The sequence below is a fragment of the Haliaeetus albicilla genome, chromosome 8, assembly GCF_947461875.1.
Source record: "Haliaeetus albicilla chromosome 8, bHalAlb1.1, whole genome shotgun sequence".
NCBI classification, from domain to species: Eukaryota; Metazoa; Chordata; class Aves; order Accipitriformes; family Accipitridae; genus Haliaeetus; species Haliaeetus albicilla.
Window position 1 is genome coordinate 10,942,803 of NC_091490.1, and position 20,082 is coordinate 10,962,884.

At 38.6% G+C, this 20,082-nt stretch overlaps 1 protein-coding gene across 10 annotated transcripts in view; it reads right to left on the reverse strand.

Moving 5' to 3' along the window:
- The window catches only part of MAST2 (microtubule associated serine/threonine kinase 2), a 198,834-nt gene that overhangs the window by 19,394 nt on the left and 159,358 nt on the right, over nt 1-20,082 (reverse strand). For all 10 annotated transcript variants that reach the window (XM_069788840.1, XM_069788839.1, XM_069788842.1 and 7 more), the window contains 9 exons: nt 16,302-16,403; nt 12,225-12,357; nt 10,505-10,566; nt 9,765-9,850; nt 6,305-6,513; nt 4,782-4,920; nt 4,221-4,353; nt 2,689-2,854; nt 1,532-1,633 (listed from right to left, as the gene is read on the reverse strand). In XM_069788840.1, the coding sequence (XP_069644941.1) occupies nt 1,532-1,633; nt 2,689-2,854; nt 4,221-4,353; nt 4,782-4,920; nt 6,305-6,513; nt 9,765-9,850; nt 10,505-10,566; nt 12,225-12,357; nt 16,302-16,403 (1,132 nt within the window). The remainder of the gene's footprint in view (nt 1-1,531; nt 1,634-2,688; nt 2,855-4,220; nt 4,354-4,781; nt 4,921-6,304; nt 6,514-9,764; nt 9,851-10,504; nt 10,567-12,224; nt 12,358-16,301; nt 16,404-20,082) is intronic.

The following is a 20,082-nucleotide window of genomic DNA, read 5'->3' on the forward strand; positions in this document are numbered from 1 at the left end:
AGAGAATGTACCTGAGTATATTTAAGTCACACATTTTCCAGGAATTCTGAGAAACTACTTATCCTTTTACCAAAGCGGTAATGCAGGATAAAATCTGAAGATTGCCTTCTTCCCACCTCCTCTTCCTGTTTAATGACAACACATGACTAAAATGACTGGAAGACAGCATCTGCTGTTACATTCCACAGCAAGTTGCAAGATTAAGAACTAATTGACATCTTAATTTAAAATTTCCAAACTCTAAATACCATCTTGTTCATAGCTGAATACAGAGAGCAAACTCAGAAAGGTACTTCGCATGTGAGTGGCTCCACTGTCATGAATAAACTCATTCATGTGCTTAAAACAAGGCAGAGGCTTATGTATCTTCCTGAATTAGTATCTTTTGTTATTAACCTCAGAAACTTGGGTACCCAGAAGGAAAAACTAAGGATTATCTGTCTACTAGTATATGCATTTTTTTTCCAAATTAAATTAATATTCATAAAAGATGCTACTGTCTTTTTAAAAAAGAGAATAGCAGAGGAAAAGAGATAAAAGGTTTTCTGAGTGCCAGTGGCACTACGAGATGCCAAGTGGAACAGCAGTCTCAGCACTACAGGTATATAAGAAATCAAAAAAATCAGTCCATCAACTCATTTTATAAGGCAAGAAACTCTACATCTTTTCCATGACAGCAACATCTTTCAAGTACATGGATTTGAAGTAAAGAAGAACATGTGAAAACCATCTGATATCATTATTAATTCATGATCTATTCATCACCCTTGTGTACACGTGTTAAGTCTGCTGAACACATGTGCCTTTTGGAATTGTTATATATATAATTTTTTATAAGGTTTTTTATCCTTAAAGTGTAGTTTCCAATTGGAAATCCAAAATTAAATCAAACTAATCAAATCAATGAAACAGACAACCTGTGCTGTGAAGCCACAGTGTTGCACAAATTATTTTAAAACAAGAATGTAGCTAGAGATTATTTATGGTTATTTACTATCAGGAAATGGAAGTGTTGGCTTGTAAAACTTTAAATCTGATATTATAATACAGAAAGATTGACATATGCATCTGACTTTGCCAAACTGATTATCAGACTTTGTTGTATGTTTGGGGAGTTCTACAGTACAGCCTCTAGGAATGGGAAAGTTTTCATTTATTTTATTACACCCAGGAGTTCACATCCATGTAGGGGATTAAGCCCCTAGTCAAAGAGAACTTCAAAGAAATCTGATTATACAGTGTTCAAATGGAGACCCAACCCTCAAGCCTTCAATGGAACAGCACAATTTTGAGAAGTTATGTTGCCAAGCTGGCAGTGCCCCTTTCTTATTTCCCAAACAAGACAGTAATATCTGACTCGTACAATCTACATGAATTCTCAGAGCTTCATCACACAAGATTCACTGAACCCAGTATAAATCGTTTCCCAGCTCTAGATGAGCATTTTTCAACATGGGTGGGTGTGTATCACTGGCAAGGTACCTTCTTTTCCTGCTTCTGGCTAGTACTTTCCTATGCACAAGGTTCCTACCTGTTCCCATTCTTTCCAGAGGATTTTGGCGGAGAAGCTTAGCAATGAGGTCCTGGGCATCTGGTGGCAGTGCATCATCACCTTCTGGCCAGGCAATTTCATCTGGGGACAAAAAGAGACTTGACATTTTGTACCAGCTTCACGACCAATTTGAATAACCATTCACATTCCTGTACCATGAAATGCAGTGTTCAGTACTGCCCCAGAATCGTAAATACCTCGAATTCAGCAGCTTGCATACTTAATATAATTCAAGCATTGACATTTTCCAAAATGCATAAAATTCAGCGTCAGCTAAAGCTGCTGTCAATCCAAGCAGTGCTTGTGGAGAAAAAAAAGCAATAAGAACTCTATTAATAAAGTATGAAATAGGAGAAATGGGACTTCCATGACAATCTATAAACAATGACAATGACAATACTGCAGCTGTATCTCATGCCCGCACATTCCACACTCGTTATACTTGGAACAGAGAGAACAATTCACAGGTAATGATTTCATGCATCATATTTAATTCTTTGCTGAAATTTGCTTTTTACAAAGGACATTTGCCAAGTGTGTTAAAAATTTACTGTTTCAGAAAGCATTCCCAATAGGAAATGTTTTCACTGGCATATTCACTGAGAGAACACAAAGCAATCATTTGTCCAACTCCAAGCAGGAGAGAGGTTTAAAAAGCCACAAGACGTGAAGGTACCGAGTACAACAGCTTCGATGTGTTTTGCTTACAATTTCCTTTTTATTTCATTTATACAACAATTACTAATTGACTGACATTTGCACCTACAGAAGCAATAACCAAAATCAGACTGAATTAGACCAGCTGGCGGCTGCTCCGTTCATATTCTCCATCATTTAAGTTAAAAGACAGAACAGAAAAATCCCCAAATATTTTTCCCCAGTCCCACAAGGATTTGCATGACTCCCATACCATGCACAACAACAGAACTATCTAGCAAGACGTGAAGCAACTCAACAACTTTCGATAGCTTGAATGAGATGGATGCTACTTTGACACAGAAAGATAAATATTTTAAAACTAAACCCCATTATTCTATACCTAGTCCTTCCCGACTAAACTGTGGATCCTCTATATTTTCAAGGTTTTACTTCACAGCACACTTTGAAACCCCTTCAGAGTCAGAACAGAAACATACCACTGATCACTTGTCCAAACAGCTCTTCAGGTGTGTCCCCAAAGAAAGGAACACAGCCAACTAGAAACTCGTACAGGATAACTCCCATGGCCCACCAGTCCACGGGCTTCCCATAGCCCTGGCGCAGGATCACTTCTGGTGCAATGTATTCCGGAGTCCCACAGACCTCAAGAGAAACACACAAGAAAGCAATAAATCTACAAATTGCCAAACTCACATCAAAGCTTATTTTGTCTTTTTTTTTCTCTCCCCCCTCAGAGTTTTACAAGGAAGTTTATGTTTTGCCACTAACCACTTAATGCTCTGAACTACTTCCACAGAGCAAGAGTCTATATTTGAGGAACACATTACCTGCACAGAAGTGATATCACATACTATGAAATATTCCGAGTGTGGACATGCCAGCTAAGTAGTTCTTTGGTGTACGTATAGTAAAGCATGGGGGAAAAATGCATAGTCTGTGTGTGTACGTCTGTCTGCTTGATGGATGTCTACTGGCACAGCTATAGCTATCAGGAACTGAGTTTTGACAAACCTCTCACATCTTTGTGCTAGCAGAATTTAGTTTCACAGATGCAGAATTAGCCATACAGCATGATTACACACTTCAGCATTTAAATTTGGGAGGTACAGCTGGCACAGACAATGACTAAAGAAATCACGTTGGAAAATCTAAGTTGCCTTGGCTTAGAAGCAGCAACAATAACAAAATAGTTGTAAAAAATATAACGCTGCAAAGTGCAAGACCACGATCTAGTGACCAAAGAGTGTTCCTGCTAGAAAAAACATCGTTACTCAGAAGCAAAGGAAGACAATACCACAGGATGATTATGAAGTAACAACTTGGCACAGCTAGAAAAGAAAATTCAGCTGCAATCCTAGGTATTTTCAGAAGAGAGAAGTATTTTTTAATCCCATTATACAAGGCACTGGTGAGCCTGCATCCAGAACATAGTTCCTGTCAACTATGCCCAGGAAATATCAACTCAAGTTGAAAGAGGTGTGTGGAAGAGCTATTCATTCATCAAAGGAAAATCTATCTTGTTATCTAGAAGAACTTAGCTGGTTAAGCCTAGCAAAATGAAGGCTAAGGAGAAAAACTACCCTTAGTAAATATCATGGGGATAAAAATCAATGTTTAAGCCATCAGACAAAATTACAAGAAGAAACAAACATATAGGAACTTGCCATGAACTTCCTAAGCACCAGAAGGGGGAGACGGTGAAACAACCTTCCAGCAAAATCCATGTTACATCTCTAAACCAATTTCTGTTCACACCTGCATTGCTGCCTGGGCCACGCTTTCAATACCCTAAACTAAGAGCTGAAGTGCATCACTCCAAAACAAGAAGCTGAAATAACAAACAATACCAATTTCTGCACAAACATGAGAATGGACTTGTATCTTCCTCCTATTCTACAACACACAGCACAGTGTCCAGGCAAAGAGGGAGTGCTACAAACTCCAATTCTATCCTGAGACAGAATCCTGCATCTGATCCCACATCAACAGACAAAATTTTTCAGCTTACCTGCTTGTCCAGGAATTCCCTGGTATCCTTCTCAATGTGTCCCTCGTAAAGATTCGTTGTAAGACTCATCAACCCAATTTTAGACAGTCCAAAGTCTGTGAGTTTAATGTGACCCATGGAAGTTATCAGGAGACTAGAAGAAAGAGAAGCAGCAAAATAATCCAACATTCAATTAATTGTTTCCCAAAAGCAATTTAAAAAAAGAACACCACAAGATGCTAAGCAAATTCTCAGTGTTACATCCCCATCAAACACCCGGAAGGAACCTCCTATGCAACTGAATATCACAAAGCAGCCAAGGCAACTAATTTCATCATAATTTTGCCATAATTTCATCAGTGTAGCAACAGCTTTGAGATAATATCTGAAGACTTTCCTCCAACTCTTTCCTCAGTGTCTATCTGGATCAACATCAGTAGGAAGAGACTCTATAAAATCTCCTACATGTCAGATGCCACTGAAGATCTCTACTGTCTCTAGTCTCCATGTCCTCTTGCCTACTGAGAAAGCCCCTGAAAAACTGGGTCTCTCCCTCCAGCTTCTGAAGAGCTAAAGACTTACTTATCAGGTTTTAGGTCACGGTGAACAATCCCGTAATTGTGTAGGTACTCCAATGCCAGAACAGTCTCGGCAAAATACATTCTCGCCATATCAACAGGTAGGGCACCAATGTTCTTGAGAAGTGTAGCACAATCACCTCCTAGAAAAAAAGTTGCAAATATGGCACAGTGAAATGGCAAATATCAGTAAGAAAGAAGAGCTACAGGTCTACAATACTAGATTAGAGTAAGTTTCCTAAAGGCTGTCTCTCTCAAGCCTGTTAGCCTGAATTCTAAAGCTCTCTCTACACTCCATCTTGAGCTTTAAGTAAATATTAAAATCTTAGGAAAACTGAGATCCATGTATGTTGGGCATGCTTGGTCAAGAAGCGTACAGGTGCCATTTCCAAACTGTAAGCAAGCTTTGAAGAAAGGGCAGTTCATGACTGTTTGGCCTTTCTATAAATTTCTTTGCTTTCCACCACTGAGACACATACTACTTCTGATATACAAGCTTCTTAAAATAGTAAGTAAACACCTCTACAACTACTAACTGGCTCTCTCTACACATGGAGAGGCAGCCATGCCTTTGGACACAGGCTATTCATGAAAATAAGTCTGTGGGCCCCTGATTCAAGCTTCTTAAGGAACACTGGCCACACATTTCTTTCAACCTTCATCTCTACTTGCAAATAGGAATTAATATTAAAATTTGTTATGTCAATACATCTGTTTTCATTCCACTAATTTATCTGAAAGAGCACTGATACAATAACTATAAGCTTATTTCTCATAAACATTCAGCCAAGCAAGCCAGGCATAAGAAATTAATCCCATCCACCAGCGGAAATATATTGCTTACAATAAGATACAGTGATAAAATAAAATCGAATAATATTCCAAAGAATAAGCAAAACCAAAAAACCAGCATAAAATAGCACTGTATTTTAAAAAAGGCTGCTAAAGAACAAAGACTGTGTTGCTTGGTGATGTTTCTTAACTGTCTTTTTCTAACTGTAATGCCAAGCAAACGGGCTATGGATCTAGCCATGCCATCCCATAGGAGAGCGGGACAATTTCTTTCCAGTGAGGACTGGAAAGTTCACGCTGACTTCTGACCCCAGCAGTTTTCTACATGTGGCTTTATGTTTCCTCAGCTCCACCGCAATCATGTTGTGTTAGTCACAGGGATTCACAAATGCAGTATGTCCTTATGCTAACCTGTGCTACCAGTAGGTAGAATGAGTCATTTCTCCAGCTCAGCCCAAGCAGTCCATACACTCCTCCCTAAAAGGGCATCACGACCTCCCCTGTGACTGCAGGGCTGACTGAGCTCACCTTCCATGAAGAAAGGACTAGCACACACATGAGATGGTCTTCCCACTTATTGTGTTCAGAGCAGTGCACTTATCAGTCTTACACTCAAAGCACACATCTTATAAATCACTCGGAAATGTCATCCTTTATGAGGAGACACATTGCACACATGCTACACGTCCATCCTATCTAAGGTCCCTTTGCAGGTGTAGATAATGACAACCATACCTTCCACATACTCCATAACCATGCACAGGTGGCGCTTGGTCTCAAAGGAGCAGAACATGCTGACCACAAAGGGGTTCTCAGCAAATGTCAGTATATCTCTCTCCACAAAAGCCTGCTGGATCTGGTTTCTCAAAATTAGGTTCTGTTTGTTGATCTTCTTCATGGCAAAACGTTGACGGGTGGTCTTGTGTCGCACCAAATACACTGCTCTAGAAAACCACATACCAAGAGGAAAAGTTCCATTTTCAGTTCAAACTGGTTTTTGTTTTGTTTTGTTTTGTTTTTTAAACAGTGATGGTAACTGTTTTGGATGGATCCTAACAGACTTATCCGTGACTCCATAAAATCCCATCTCAGCGCCAAGCTCTCCGAGAAAAGAAAGAACCCCATGACGCTTCCTCCCAAAAGCTACTCTGCCTTCTTGAATTAAGCAGCATTTTTGCTGATGTGACTAACAAGGAGATATTTCAGACACAAATGTCACCAACTTCCTCATTGTGGAGAGGCATGTATTTTTCAACACTACAGTCACCATTTCACTTAAAAAATTGTCCAGAACTTATGGAATCAGCACGATTTCTTTCCAAGCTCCATAAAATTAATTTGATGCAACACTGTCACCGGGGATTTCCTTCAGTAAAATATCTCTTACATTTCTATCATTTGCAGATCATTAGATTCCTGCACATTAATAATACAGTTTGCAAATAAAATTTTCATCCAGTTTGCCTGCCTTATTGAATCAGTACTTGTTTCCTTTTCTCTGGAGTATATTACATTTAACATGGTATTGTGTCTCACCAGCAGCTGACTATAAAATACACCCAGTATAAAGACAGATATGAGTAACAGCAAAACTACCACCTCTCCCTGCCCTTTTTAGAAAGTTATGTTTAAATCACCAGGCCTGTGCAGAAATATGCCTGAAAATGTATAAAATTGTCTTGTCTAACAATGTGTCTCTTTGACCTGCTCCGTTGTGTTTTCACTGACTAAAAAATATGCTTACGCTTTTTCTACATATAATTTTTAAAAACCAAGTTGTTATTAACTAAGCACACACTTCAACAAAACACTCAAGCACATGCTCAGGTTTTGCTGTTATGACCTACTGAATATCAGTGCTTTTCAGTTACAACCTAATGGCTATCACTGGTAAGGATTTATGAACTGCAAAGAGTCAGGAACTGTCTTTAAAATTCTGGATAGGTTTGTATGAGTGGTTAAAATTTTAAACGACCAACTTCATTCTGGATTCTTCAATGGATAATAAAATCTAATAGCATTTTTACTGTATTACTTCTCACAGTAGATTTGCCCCAATGTAATTTTAGCATTTCTTTTAGTATTTCAAGCGCTCAGAAACAGCCACATATGTTACATATATAATCTGAATACATGGAAGAATGGAAAAGCATAAACTACTTCTCCCTCAATATTCTTGTTGTTTCAATGAATCATCGATAACATTTGCAACTACAGAATTTTATCCTCACTCATTTAGCCTTCAAACAAACAAATCACAGGACTTAACCAGACAGCATGAAAGGAAACACAGACTGCCTTGCTAAGCAATAAGGAAATGTGTGCAAAATAATTTTCTCAGACTCATGGAACTATATTTTTTTACTATTACTTAGGAAATCTCACAATAAACTAAGTGACAATATTTTCCCTAGAGACAATGTTTAGGGAAAATGTTTTTGTCATCTCAGCCTAAGGTACTGAAGTGTCTATATTTCACCTACCTACCATAAAGAAACAGTGCCGAAATAGTTACTGGAAAAACAGGCTTGTGGTCACAGCTAGGAAGGGCTTCAGAAAACTTGTGCCACAGAAGGATTAGGAACACCATATTCTGAAAGCTTTAATGTAGGGCAACTAATTTTCCCAAGCTGTGTGTCAGTTCAGTGCAACGTAAGGACTTCACAGCCAGGCACTATGTCCAGGTACAGGGGCCATCATCTAAGAAACCCCAAGAACGCACAAGAAATGGCATCTCCCAGAAGAATGCGGAAGACATCACAGGTGTGGAACCTCTCTAAGACCCAAGCAAAATTCATTTATGCTTTGGACCTGTGGTGGTGCATTTCTTTCCCCCTCTCCGGGCTGATATACAAACTCCGGAAGGCTCACTGGGCCTTAGCATAAGCGTAATGAGTCGGGCAGTTAAGGGACCCTTGACTCTGCCAGGAACTCTTACACAGCTAAGACACGAAGATATGCTGTGCGTCTCAAGGACTTCTGCCACCCAGCAGAGGCAGAGGGAGGGGAGTAGAGATAGCCAGTTCTCATAATGACCTCGAGACATACAGTCCTCCCCTGACAATCTTGGAGCATCCCGTATCTCTGTTTTAAGTTATTCTCAGACAGCCTTGGGGCCTCGGGGCATGTGAAACGGTACCAGCACAGCTGGGATTCTAGCAATTTGCTGCTGACAAAAGTCAATCATCTCCCGAACCTATAGAGAGCGGTATTAAATGAGGCCCTTTCAGCTCTCCTGGACTGCAGCAGGCTGCGACCAGCATCTCCCTGAGCGGGACGCCTTTCAGAGCTCGCAAACTTTCCGGTTTGTGAAAATTGCAGGTTTGCCGCTGAAAGCTGACACGACCTGGGCTGATACTCTCTGCTCCTTGAGGCTCGACCCTTCGCCCATTGAAAACAATGCCAAAGCATTCGACATGAATATTTTCACTGACTTCGAGGGGAATTTTTAACAGGTCTACCTCTTTTTCTCTCTTTCACTCTCTTTTACCCTCTTATATGTATATCTCTTAGTGCCTTTACGCATGCGTGTGTACTAACCTGAATAGTCTATAGTAAGTATATTATAGCAGGTATATTATAAGTTATTACTTTCAAATTTATACTTAAATTTCGGTCATGATTTTTATTCAACTGTGAATGAATTTTAGGCTGCTATTATACTCATAATCCCTTTGGATACAAATCATTGACCAAGTCTGGGACTAGGAGTCAATCCAGCTGCACCTAGACTCCAACAGGAGTTTAGAAAGCAAGGGGGTCTTCTCTGAACCTCATGACTCAGTGGGAGGGACTCCCTTGCCCTTTCCCACATTCCTGATCTTTGCACAAATCACAAGAAATTAATTCTTTGCAACACGCCCTTTTACCCTATTACGGTTTCGGTCCCTATATACATAAGTTTAGTTTGATTCTAACTTAATTTTCCTGTGTGAACTTCATCCACGTACTAAGTAATAGAGCGAACCTTGCCACCAAATTCTGTGAAGCCGCACTTTCACGTAAATTTCTATTAAATCATTTTCCTATTGCTAATACAATTGGAGGTGATTCCTTTAAGTGATCCAAACCCCTCATTTCCCATCGCCGTGACAGGACCCAACAAAAACCAGTCATTCACCAAACTTTGCTATAGCTCTTCCCTGAGTAGGACAATAATAGTATTTTCTTCTAAAGCAAAGTCTGAAAGTCTTACCCATAAGCACCATTACTGATCAGTTTAATAGTTTCAAACTCTTCTTCAGATGGAGTTTTCTTTGACTGGACAGAGGCCCCACGGCTCTGGGGAAAGAAGATAAGAAAATGGAAATCAGGAGCAGGAATGACTTAATTCTACAAGTCACTTTTTTGCCTTTTCTTCTTTAAGCAGCATTCACCCAAACTCAATCCTTTTCTAAACCTCTGGAGTCCTCAGCTTTAGGATAACTGTCTGCATCCCTAGGACCCTTGCAGATTCCCTCTACAAATACTAGCACAAAAAGTCAGTGGACTGTAAGATTCAGGCCCTTCCTCAACATTACATTTTTAAAAAAACAATAAAATAAACAACTAACAATCTTTGAAACCTAGCAAGTTATATAATTAAAGTTTTCCAGTGGTCCATTACTAAAGTCAACTCTCTTCAATACCGACCACATTTTACAAATGCAGATATAAAGAATTTCTCCAGATGATTTTTGTTTGCAACTAAAAAGCCATGAACATAACTTGATGATAATGCCTGTTTGCAACTTTTAAGCATTTCACCACCACAGTATAGAGATTTCCACATTTTTATGAGTGTATACTCTAGTTTTAGTATGCGCTTTTAAATGTCAGCACTTTTTTTTTTTTTTTAATTAAAATTACTCTGCTTTATAATTAATTCTTTACTGTAGACTACTTCTTTCCAGAGAAAAAAAAGTGCTAGACAGAGTGAGTGTATTAATGCTTTACCTCGACTGAATCATCTGTCTCAGGAGTGTCTGGGCTGTCATAGCTATTCAGCTGGGCCATTTCTGAAAAGAAAGAGGAAAGATTACTCCTAATGATCTCAATCAAACACTATTCTCTTTGTTTATACAAGACAAACAGGATTTTAAGAGGTGCTTCCAGATGATGAAGGACATTTTTCCCCCTCTGTAAAAAGTCACCCCAATTATACAGTGATAACCTTTAACATCTTGTAAGCTGTAGGCAGTATTTTATATAAAGCTGAATATAATTAATTGTTCTAATTTCAGCCTGACTTATTCTAGATGGTTTCTATAGTAAGTAAAAGCAATAAATGCACATTTGGGGAAACTACCATCTAATTAATATTAAAACCTATTCCATGCATATATGTCTGCATATAGCCTGGTGGCACCACTGTACTCCAGTAAACAAAAAGCATTACATTTCAACCAACCTCCCTCCACAAAATGTGTCTGATTCTGCAAAATGCTGAGCAGCAGCAAACTGGGAGAAAGTCGGTTAGTTTAGGCTACTCAGCTGTCTTAGGAGATGCTATAAACTTTGCAAACCCAAATCCTACCTTAACTACTAGTCTCTGAACAGACATCACTGACATTTCTGGGTGCCCTCCTTACAGAAAGGAAATAAGGCACCTTGACATCTCCACACATTTCTAAAGAAAATTTGACTTTAGTAAGGGGAATTAGTGATGGAAAGGTTCTCTCCCATGACAGGGATCAAAGGAAATTTCCCTTTAATGTCAGATTTCAACAAATGCTATTAAATTGCATTTAGCAATCTTTGGTAGAAATTTTCCCGAAGAGCTCTTCACTTGAAGTCAACCTGTCACTGTCATTCCAGTAAACACCGTAGAAGTTAAACTAGTCCTATCCAGACTACTAATTTATGCTAAAATTATGCTCTCCTGAGAAAGCAAAAAGTACGGTTCAATTGCTGAAATATTCTGCAGTAACCTCCAGTCTCTGTCACACTTTCTATTGTTGCTGAGCAAGCCGTGCATACTCGTAAAACGTGCCATAGGAGAAGAGATTCAGCTAGCAAAGTGCCAGGCAGAAATATTAACTCACGAATTCCAAAGTTAGGATCTTCTGGGCCTCTGTACTTTTACAGCATATTCATTTTACTATACGCAATTCTGGCACCTAGCAGAAAAGCTGTTGCTGTCTTCTAAAGCATTACCCTCTTCAGTTTCGCTGCTATGCAAGATGTAAAAATACAGTCTCATCCCCACCTAAAAATTCATACTACTCCTGGTTTCTCATGGAAAAATCACAACAAATACACGTTTCCCAGAGAGGACAACAAAGTGGGATGACAGGATACTTTCCAGCCAGGCCACCAGCAGGCAGGCAAATCAGAAAAATAATGGGTAAACTTACTTTTACTGTCCAACAGCACAGAGAAAACAGTTAAATCATAAAGCCATTTTCTAACATTGTTTCAGCTCTAATACAGGGAGACATTATTAACATCATAAGTAAAGAACTGTCACTGTTGATGTGCAATCCTTACCCCAGCAACATTCCTTTGAGATATGGGGCTGGAAAGGGCAGTCTAGAATTTGACAGCAAACAGGAAAATAAGGAAAAATGGCCTAGAAATTAAACCAATAAAATAAAAGCCTCCTTCAGCTACGTAGTGACCAGGAGATCTGGTTATCCTTTCAGCAGGATGGAGAGTACAAAACAAGAGTTCTTACCCTCCAGGGGATCCCTGGTGAGTCCCAGCTGGCTGATAATATAACGAGGAATGTCGCATTTAATTCCTTGCCCTTCCTTGGCATGGCCTTCTGCAGCTTCTAACAAATGGTAGAACTCTTCAGGATCAAACTCCTACAGCAAGGTGGTGAGAGAGACAGAGAGAGGTAAATGATTCAGCTTTACAAGTACAAAAGGTTTCTCTCCATATAGGATATTCCTCAGAAACATCCAAAGTTAATTCTGGGCTCAGCAGTGATGCATAACATTTGCCGTTACAACAAGCAAGTCAATGCATTCCACTTTGCTTTGCAAAAATGACAGACATTTACAGCCTGCTGGATGTCCAAGGGACTTTTTATGAACCAAAACCAGACTGTTGGATAATACGGTCATGGTAACACAAGAATTAGTCTAGACCCACCTCCCAATTTTGTCACATTGAGATGTGCCAGGGAAAGGTCTGTGATGAGGACTGAGGTGCCACCTTCTGCCACCTCCGTCTGACAGGTGAGTTAAGCAATATAAACCTCATCTGCCTTCAAATGTCACTTCTGATCAAACCATACACCCACCTTATTCTATAACTGTCCTGACCTTAACAATTGCTAATAAATTATTAATAAAACAGCAATTGCTATATATCAGCAGAGAAGATTTCACTTTCTATATAAGAAATACTGCTGCAGTATTTCTTGTACTATACGGTATAGGATCATCTTATCAATTCAGTCTTGGTGTATGTGATCTCTAAGGCAAGAAAAAGTTATAAGAAGGTGTGATCTCTTTTACTGGACTAACAGACACAGTTGGAAATAAAAGACAAGCTTTTGGCGGCAGGAGCACTCTGCTTAGAAGCAAGTTCACTAGTTAACTTTAACTCTCCCTACAAACCTCATCATTCACCAGCAATGAGCAGCTTTGCCAAGACTGTTCAAAAATTTTCTAGTGAAATGGGAAGATAAAAGGGGAAGAGTTACAGCATACAGCTGTAAGGGCATCAGAAAAGAACTGATGTGAGTGTGGTCAGCAGCATAAGAGAGAAGAGAGCACAGAACTGCAAACAAGAAAAAGAAATTAGAGATTGTGATGATGTAAAGATATTTGAATGGTTAGAGAAACTGAGAAAAGAAGCACTTTTTCTTGATTGCTCTAAGCAACGCTGCTTGGATACATGCAGTCACCAAAGACAGCAACAAAGTTCCTTCCTACTGCTCTGGAAATGGATTTATCAGCTGCCTCGGAACTGGCAGAGAGAAGGACCACAAGGAGAGAGATGGTCAACAGACTGCAGTATAATACAGAGAACAAGGTGAAAGCGAAGGTGGAGTCAAGGAAGGACTCTTCAGGATACAACTGGCGATCTTTTATTGGTGAGTAAAGGACAGGGAAAAAAAAGTCTGGTGACAAAAAATTCAAACATACAAAAAAATTAAGAAATTAAACAAATTCCAGTTCTGTCTTCTTTTTAGTAGATTTATTTAATCATTTGAATACAGAAGAATGATCCCTACTAAGGGGAGGCAGGTGCTATGGAAACATAATCTGAAAAACGAATAAATTACATACTTTTTCCCCAGAGATGGTTTCAGTGATGCACAAAACACATTATTATTTTCTTGAAGCCCCAGAGACTCAGTCCGTAAATAAACAATTCACAGTCTAACAGGTAATACAAAGACTGAAGCCAAATAACTTCAGTTTAAAATACTTAAAGGCCTTCACCCCCATTAAAACAATCACAACCATCACAACCATTGCCTATATGGTCAGTTATTTCATTTACAAGGAAGAAATAAGAATGAACTGTGTTACTAAAATTAACCTTAATATTAAATCTTAGAAAAACTGTTTATAAATTCACAAACAATTGAAGCTAAAGTTTAAATTACAAAAAAGTATGTTAATAAAAATGAAATGTAGTTCTCAAGCTATTTAAATGGTTGACTATCCATTACTATATTTCTTGTTCTTTTATGGGATAAAATGAACATTAATATTTAATTCTTCATGTCAGCAGAATAAAATATTTAGAAAAAATGCTAGAAAGGCAATACAGGTTAAAAAAACAGGGAAGACTTAATATAAAGATCCAAATATTATTTTTATACTTTGAAGTCTAGCCACTTGATTGTCAAGGTTGTCACTACATGCTTTGGAGTTCATTACTTAAATCTCAATGACTTTACTGCTTTCACCTGTTTCCACTCACTTTGCAGAACATCAGGTGCAGAAGATAGTGGAGGAACCTGGAGACCTACTGATTTGCAGCTAAAAGCTGGCTTGAGTTTGGAACAGCTTGAAGGTATAGAGATGGGTTCACAAGACTTACTGAGGTTTCATGTTTTCCTAGATGATGTGTTACTAGTAGAGCATATACAAGCATAAATGACGATAGTGAACGCAGCAAAGACAAACACAATAAGCTTAAATTTATTTCCTTTCTTCATTGCCTTCACTTCCAAAAAAAAAACTTTTTGAAGAAGTGCTGGAAGATAACTGGAGTCATAAAACTAATCTAAATCACAGAAATGGTTTTGAAAGCCAAAGAATTCCCAGTCTGAATAGAGTTGTGCCCAGGATTTTCATTGTAATCTAGTGGAGACTTCTTGCATAAGTAAGCATAGGCAACTATCTTGTTGGTTGTGCAGCCTACTTCATCACTGACAGCGGTCTTCCTTGCACTATAGTGTTCACAGCAAAGCAAGCCATCTGACGGTCATGGAGGAGGAATAAGGGAATCCTCCAAACTCTACTGGTTCTCAGTATTTCTGCAGGTGTTTTTAAAAACTGGTATCATTGGGAAGATTGGACCACTCTTGACTACTTTGTCAAAGAAAGCTCCACAAAACTCATCTATCTTCTAGTGACTCCAGTGATAAAGGTCACCCATGGACACACTGCCCTCAACGTGCTTCAACTGTTAACTGTACATCTATATCCAGCCACAGATTCCTAATTTAGTCAACTTCTCTAACGTCCCAAACAGATGTAGCTTCCCTGTCATTTTTATGTCCAGAAAGAACCATCAGATTGTGTGCTTCGACACGCCAGGGAATTTCATGCTGTCATTTCCTAAGTTTCCACTGTAGGTTTGTGACACCTTTTCCAGCACTCCAACAATTTTTTGTGACTCTTCCCTACGCTCTCACTAATTTTTCAACATCCTTTTGAAATACGGTCACAGAACTGACTCCTATAACCAACAGCCACCACAACATTGTGTACACCAGAGATCTGATCACCTCTTTCCATGTATTTTCAAGGTTTATATTAACCCTCTTGCCATGGCATCACAGTGAGAATGCAAGTTCAGGCTGCTTCTCCACTTTACCTACAAAGTATTTTTGGAGTTGCAGGACTTCAGGACACAGTGGCCTATTTCATTGGAATGGCCTAAACACTTTTCACCATTTTGTAGAATTAAATAAAAACTACATTCTAATTAGCCAGAGTAAGTTGTTAAAAAAACAATGAGACTTGCTTTTCTGTGTATTCCAATAGCACCAAATAGGATTTCAAACCCAGGCTTACAAGTCTGCTTGGATGTCTCACTGGCCTATCCCTCTGTGTGTTCACAGCTGTAAAACCCGACACCAGATTTCTCTACAATTGCTGGGTCTGCAGTAAGAGTTTGAGTCCAAGAGCCCCAACACCAGTTATATCACGGAAGGGAATTTCCTCCTTAGTGACAGTTCTTTCTTAGCATGGCTCTCTGGGCACTGTATGCACACCATACATTTACAGGCTCTTTACTGTAGCTACTAACAACACAAGGAAAATCAGGTGGCGTCAAGAAGCATGAAATTATGTCAACAGCTACATCTGGCCCCTCAGCCATAAACTTTTTACTAAAATATAATTTAGCTGCTGTTGTAGCTGACAGTCCATTGGAAAGACACTTCTGTGTTAATGCAAAGACACTTAGTACTTCTTTTTTTTTAAATATTGATTTATTTTTCATCAATGTTTTAATGAAAATTTAAAGATTTCTCTTGAAGGCTTCGTGTTCCTTATCTCCTCAAACACACACCAGACTCTTTAGATCACACACGCATTCTCCCGAGGATCGAACTTACCAGGCACTCAAGCAGCCGAGCTGGTCGTGCAATGATAATCATCAGCTTCTTCACAAGTTGGGTAACGAAGGCAACCTCGGAGCTCTCGGATCGCTCGTGGGCCTGTGGAGAGCGGAACATCACCTTATGGTCCTAGCAGTGAACTCTTAATTTTTATATGTCAGATGCTGAACACAGAGTAACCACCAGTTCAGTAACCATAATTCGGCACCAAAGGCATGACTGAGTCAGGGCAGGCAATGATCTCAGCTCATTCAAGGATGCCAAGTTACATATAGCTTTTCCATTACAACTGACGCCTTTTATCATGCAAGAGATATTTCAAAGGCTCTATTTGCATTATATCACCTATCAATTATATTAGATACGATGTGTTTTTATTTTATTTTTAAAAATGAAAAGAGGAATACTGATTTTTTCAATTTTACCTTCCACACGATACTGACGTCTAGATAATTACTAACAGCCACATATATTTCTAGGCTTTACTTCCAGCTAGAATTTGAACTACTTATGTTCATCATCAGGAAAACTAAACTTTAGTTTCTCTTTATTTAATTTTATAAATCCTGCTCAACAACTACAGCATTGTATTGTGTGCTATGTAGGATCAAGCAGACAAGCAAAGCAAAGAGCATACAGAAACTTAATTCAGAGAATTTCTTCTTGTCCACTCCCTTTACCAGATTTCAGTATAAATTCAAGGCTTAGTTTCAAGGGGGGTGTGTGTGTGTGTGAGCGTGTCTTTCTGTAACAATAAACACACCAAAGCAATAATTTAAAAAACAAACAAACAAACAAAAACCCCCCAAACCCCCACAAAGACACATTTGAACAAACCCCCCAAACTACTCTTCTTTTGCTCAAGCACACAATGGTTACGTTAAGAGTCCTGAAGCAGAAACAAAATAGAATTTCATTGCAGGGTGATAAAAAGATGGTTCCAATGACATGTAAAAACTCTGAAACAAAGTATAGCTGTTTTTTCCCCAAGGTCTAAAAATTTGGCTTTAGCACAGCCACAAATATAAAGTCCAGAACTTAACCAATGAGCTTATGTTGGCAATAAGCCAGTTGCTTATAGGAATGATGCTTTATCAACAAGGATGCAAGCAGCAATAAACTAAAATGTTCATTTAGCATTGTTCTTTAGCACCATCTAAGAAAAAGACATATATGGGTGAGAAGTCAAATCACACTGGTGATCACCTAAAAGAACAATAAAAACACAAGGAAGCAGAAATTCAGAGCTAGAAACATACAGGCAGCATTTTAAATAAAATATTCCTGATATTTTGCTACCAAACAAAAAAAATTTTTAAAGTTCATTATTTCTCATTTTGACGTAAGTCGGAATAAGAAATGTTGATTGTCTACTTCAGCACTGATAAGCTAGGGCTAGAATTTTAACCTTGAAGAAAACAACGCACCTGCTAGTTCATTATCTAAAAACAATATCAGAGATGCTTCCTGGCTATAGAGCCTTAAAAAGAAGATTATTTTGAAAGCATTGGAATAAGTTGCCTTTTTTTTCCTAACTAAAAGGTATTTTCTAATTATAAAATAGAAAATAATCAAAATGAAGGTGATTAGTATTCACTCTGTGTCCCCTAATGCATTATGCAAACTTCTAAGTTAAAATATGAATTCTAGAAAGAAATTAATGCTTTCATATTTGAAAAGCCATTCCAGATCACCAGGGGTTAGCTGTGTTGAAATGAATAAATAAAACATCAACAACTTTGTATTATTTGAAATATGAGCTATGCAATTGGAAAGTCATTTCCCCCCCCATAAGTTATATTATGCAAAAAATATAATATAATATATAATTCATCATTTTGCATCCATTTATACTGTTAAAGCAAACTTATTCTTTTAAATCAATTCCTTTTGTTTTCTCCCTTTTCCCATCTATGACAATTCAGGCAAAATAATTTAAAACTGTAACTAATTTAATCAGGTGTCTGTTTTGAAAATGAGAAGCTAGACCATGACTGCCAAATGATACAGAAAAGCAAAAGAAAAAAAAAAGGATTACAAAAAATCAAACACAACTTGTAACAGCCACTCAGCCATCATCTCTGCACAGCGCTGCTCTTCCAAGATCCTCAGTAAAACTGTCTCTTCTTGTTTCCTGCTCGTGCAGGACAGCCTGGACATCCCTGCAGACGTTTTGTTTACAATCTGTCCCAAGGACAGCATCTGGAAACCAGAAGGTTATATAGCCAAGCACTGCCTGCCGCTTCCATGTGCCTTGGTACAAGGCGTGCCATTTAATTAGCAGTTCCCAATGACGACACACTTGTCTGAAGGTTGCTGGTGGCATTTCAGGGTTTCCCCCCCTCCACCTCCCAAGGGGAGGAGGGAGAAGCTACAGGGGTTGTGGGTAGAGGCTGACGCCATTCCTACACAGATTGCCAGTGACACGTGTACAGGAGGTAGCAATGGGTAATTTACAAACCGATTCCCTTATCTGAAAGACCCATCCGTCACTAACTGTAGCTACTGGCGCATGAAATTAAAATCACTGTCCTCCCCTGGGGTTCAGCAGGACCAATAACTGGGATATGCAAGTCACAACGCCGTAATTGAGCTAATATACTGATGGAAACCAAAACAATAGACCTGCAATGCCAAGGACCAATAAATTTATGCTCAGGCTCATATCAAGAAAGCAGTCCCAATCAGAATATCCATTTACCAATGTGCAGCATCAGTCACCGCAGTATAACACTAATACTCTCCCCTGTTTCTTTTGTTCCATGCACAGAAACACCTGTAATCCTTTACCTTCCTCACCAATTGGCTACACCTACGCAAAAGCCATTAAACTTTTTTTGGTTAGCTTTACTTCATCAATTCAGCCAAGCAGTAACTGACTAGAACCTTTTTTTTTTCCCCAGTAACCTGAGGTCCTATCCCATCCTCTAAGCCCGTCCCATGGTAACAGATAAAGAACTGAACGTCATATATTCTTTCTTATAAGTGCTTTATATTATTTTTCAGTATTTTTACTTGTATGAAGTGTAACATTCAGGTTCACGTTTTCCAAAATAAAGAAAATATCTTAAATTCATTTTTACTTCAGGCTAATTTCAATGATGCAATAAGCAATAGGTTTTTCTGGCTGAAAGACAATATTTCACGCTCCAAACAAGGGAAAAGATCTCATTTGCCATAACTAACGAGATTTGTTGGCATTTTATTACAAAAGCCAGGATCTGAAAACTTTTAAAAGCTTTCTGGTTTGGTATGTTTAAACAGCTCATTATTTACATACCCAATTACTCTGTTTTACAGATACATATTTAGAATATAAAGTAGACATAAACTGCAACATATTAAAAAGAGTTTCCTTTCTATGGTTTGAAATACTGTGCAAGTTTAGTTTGTTACCACATGTCAGAATCAACACCTTAAAAAAGAATTTCAAGACAATCCATTCTTTCGCAGTAAAACTGTATGAAAACCCGTGAGTATTCCTGCAACCTGCTGACCTCCTTATTTACCAACATATCTTCTTCCCAATCTTTCTATGTTATAAAAATATACCATAAAACTATATATCCTACTGCACAGACCATACAACTGCCCAAGTGGAAGAGCTTTTGTGATGACCTTCCAGCTGGTATTATTTATATAGTACGTAACTCTGCGTGATACCTTACAAGCTAAGCAAAGGTAAAGACCCTGCCCTCAAATTTGGAATAATCTAAACTTGACTCCAAAGTTCTCGCATTTCAGGTGAGTCCTCCAAAAGAAACATTATCACCAATTT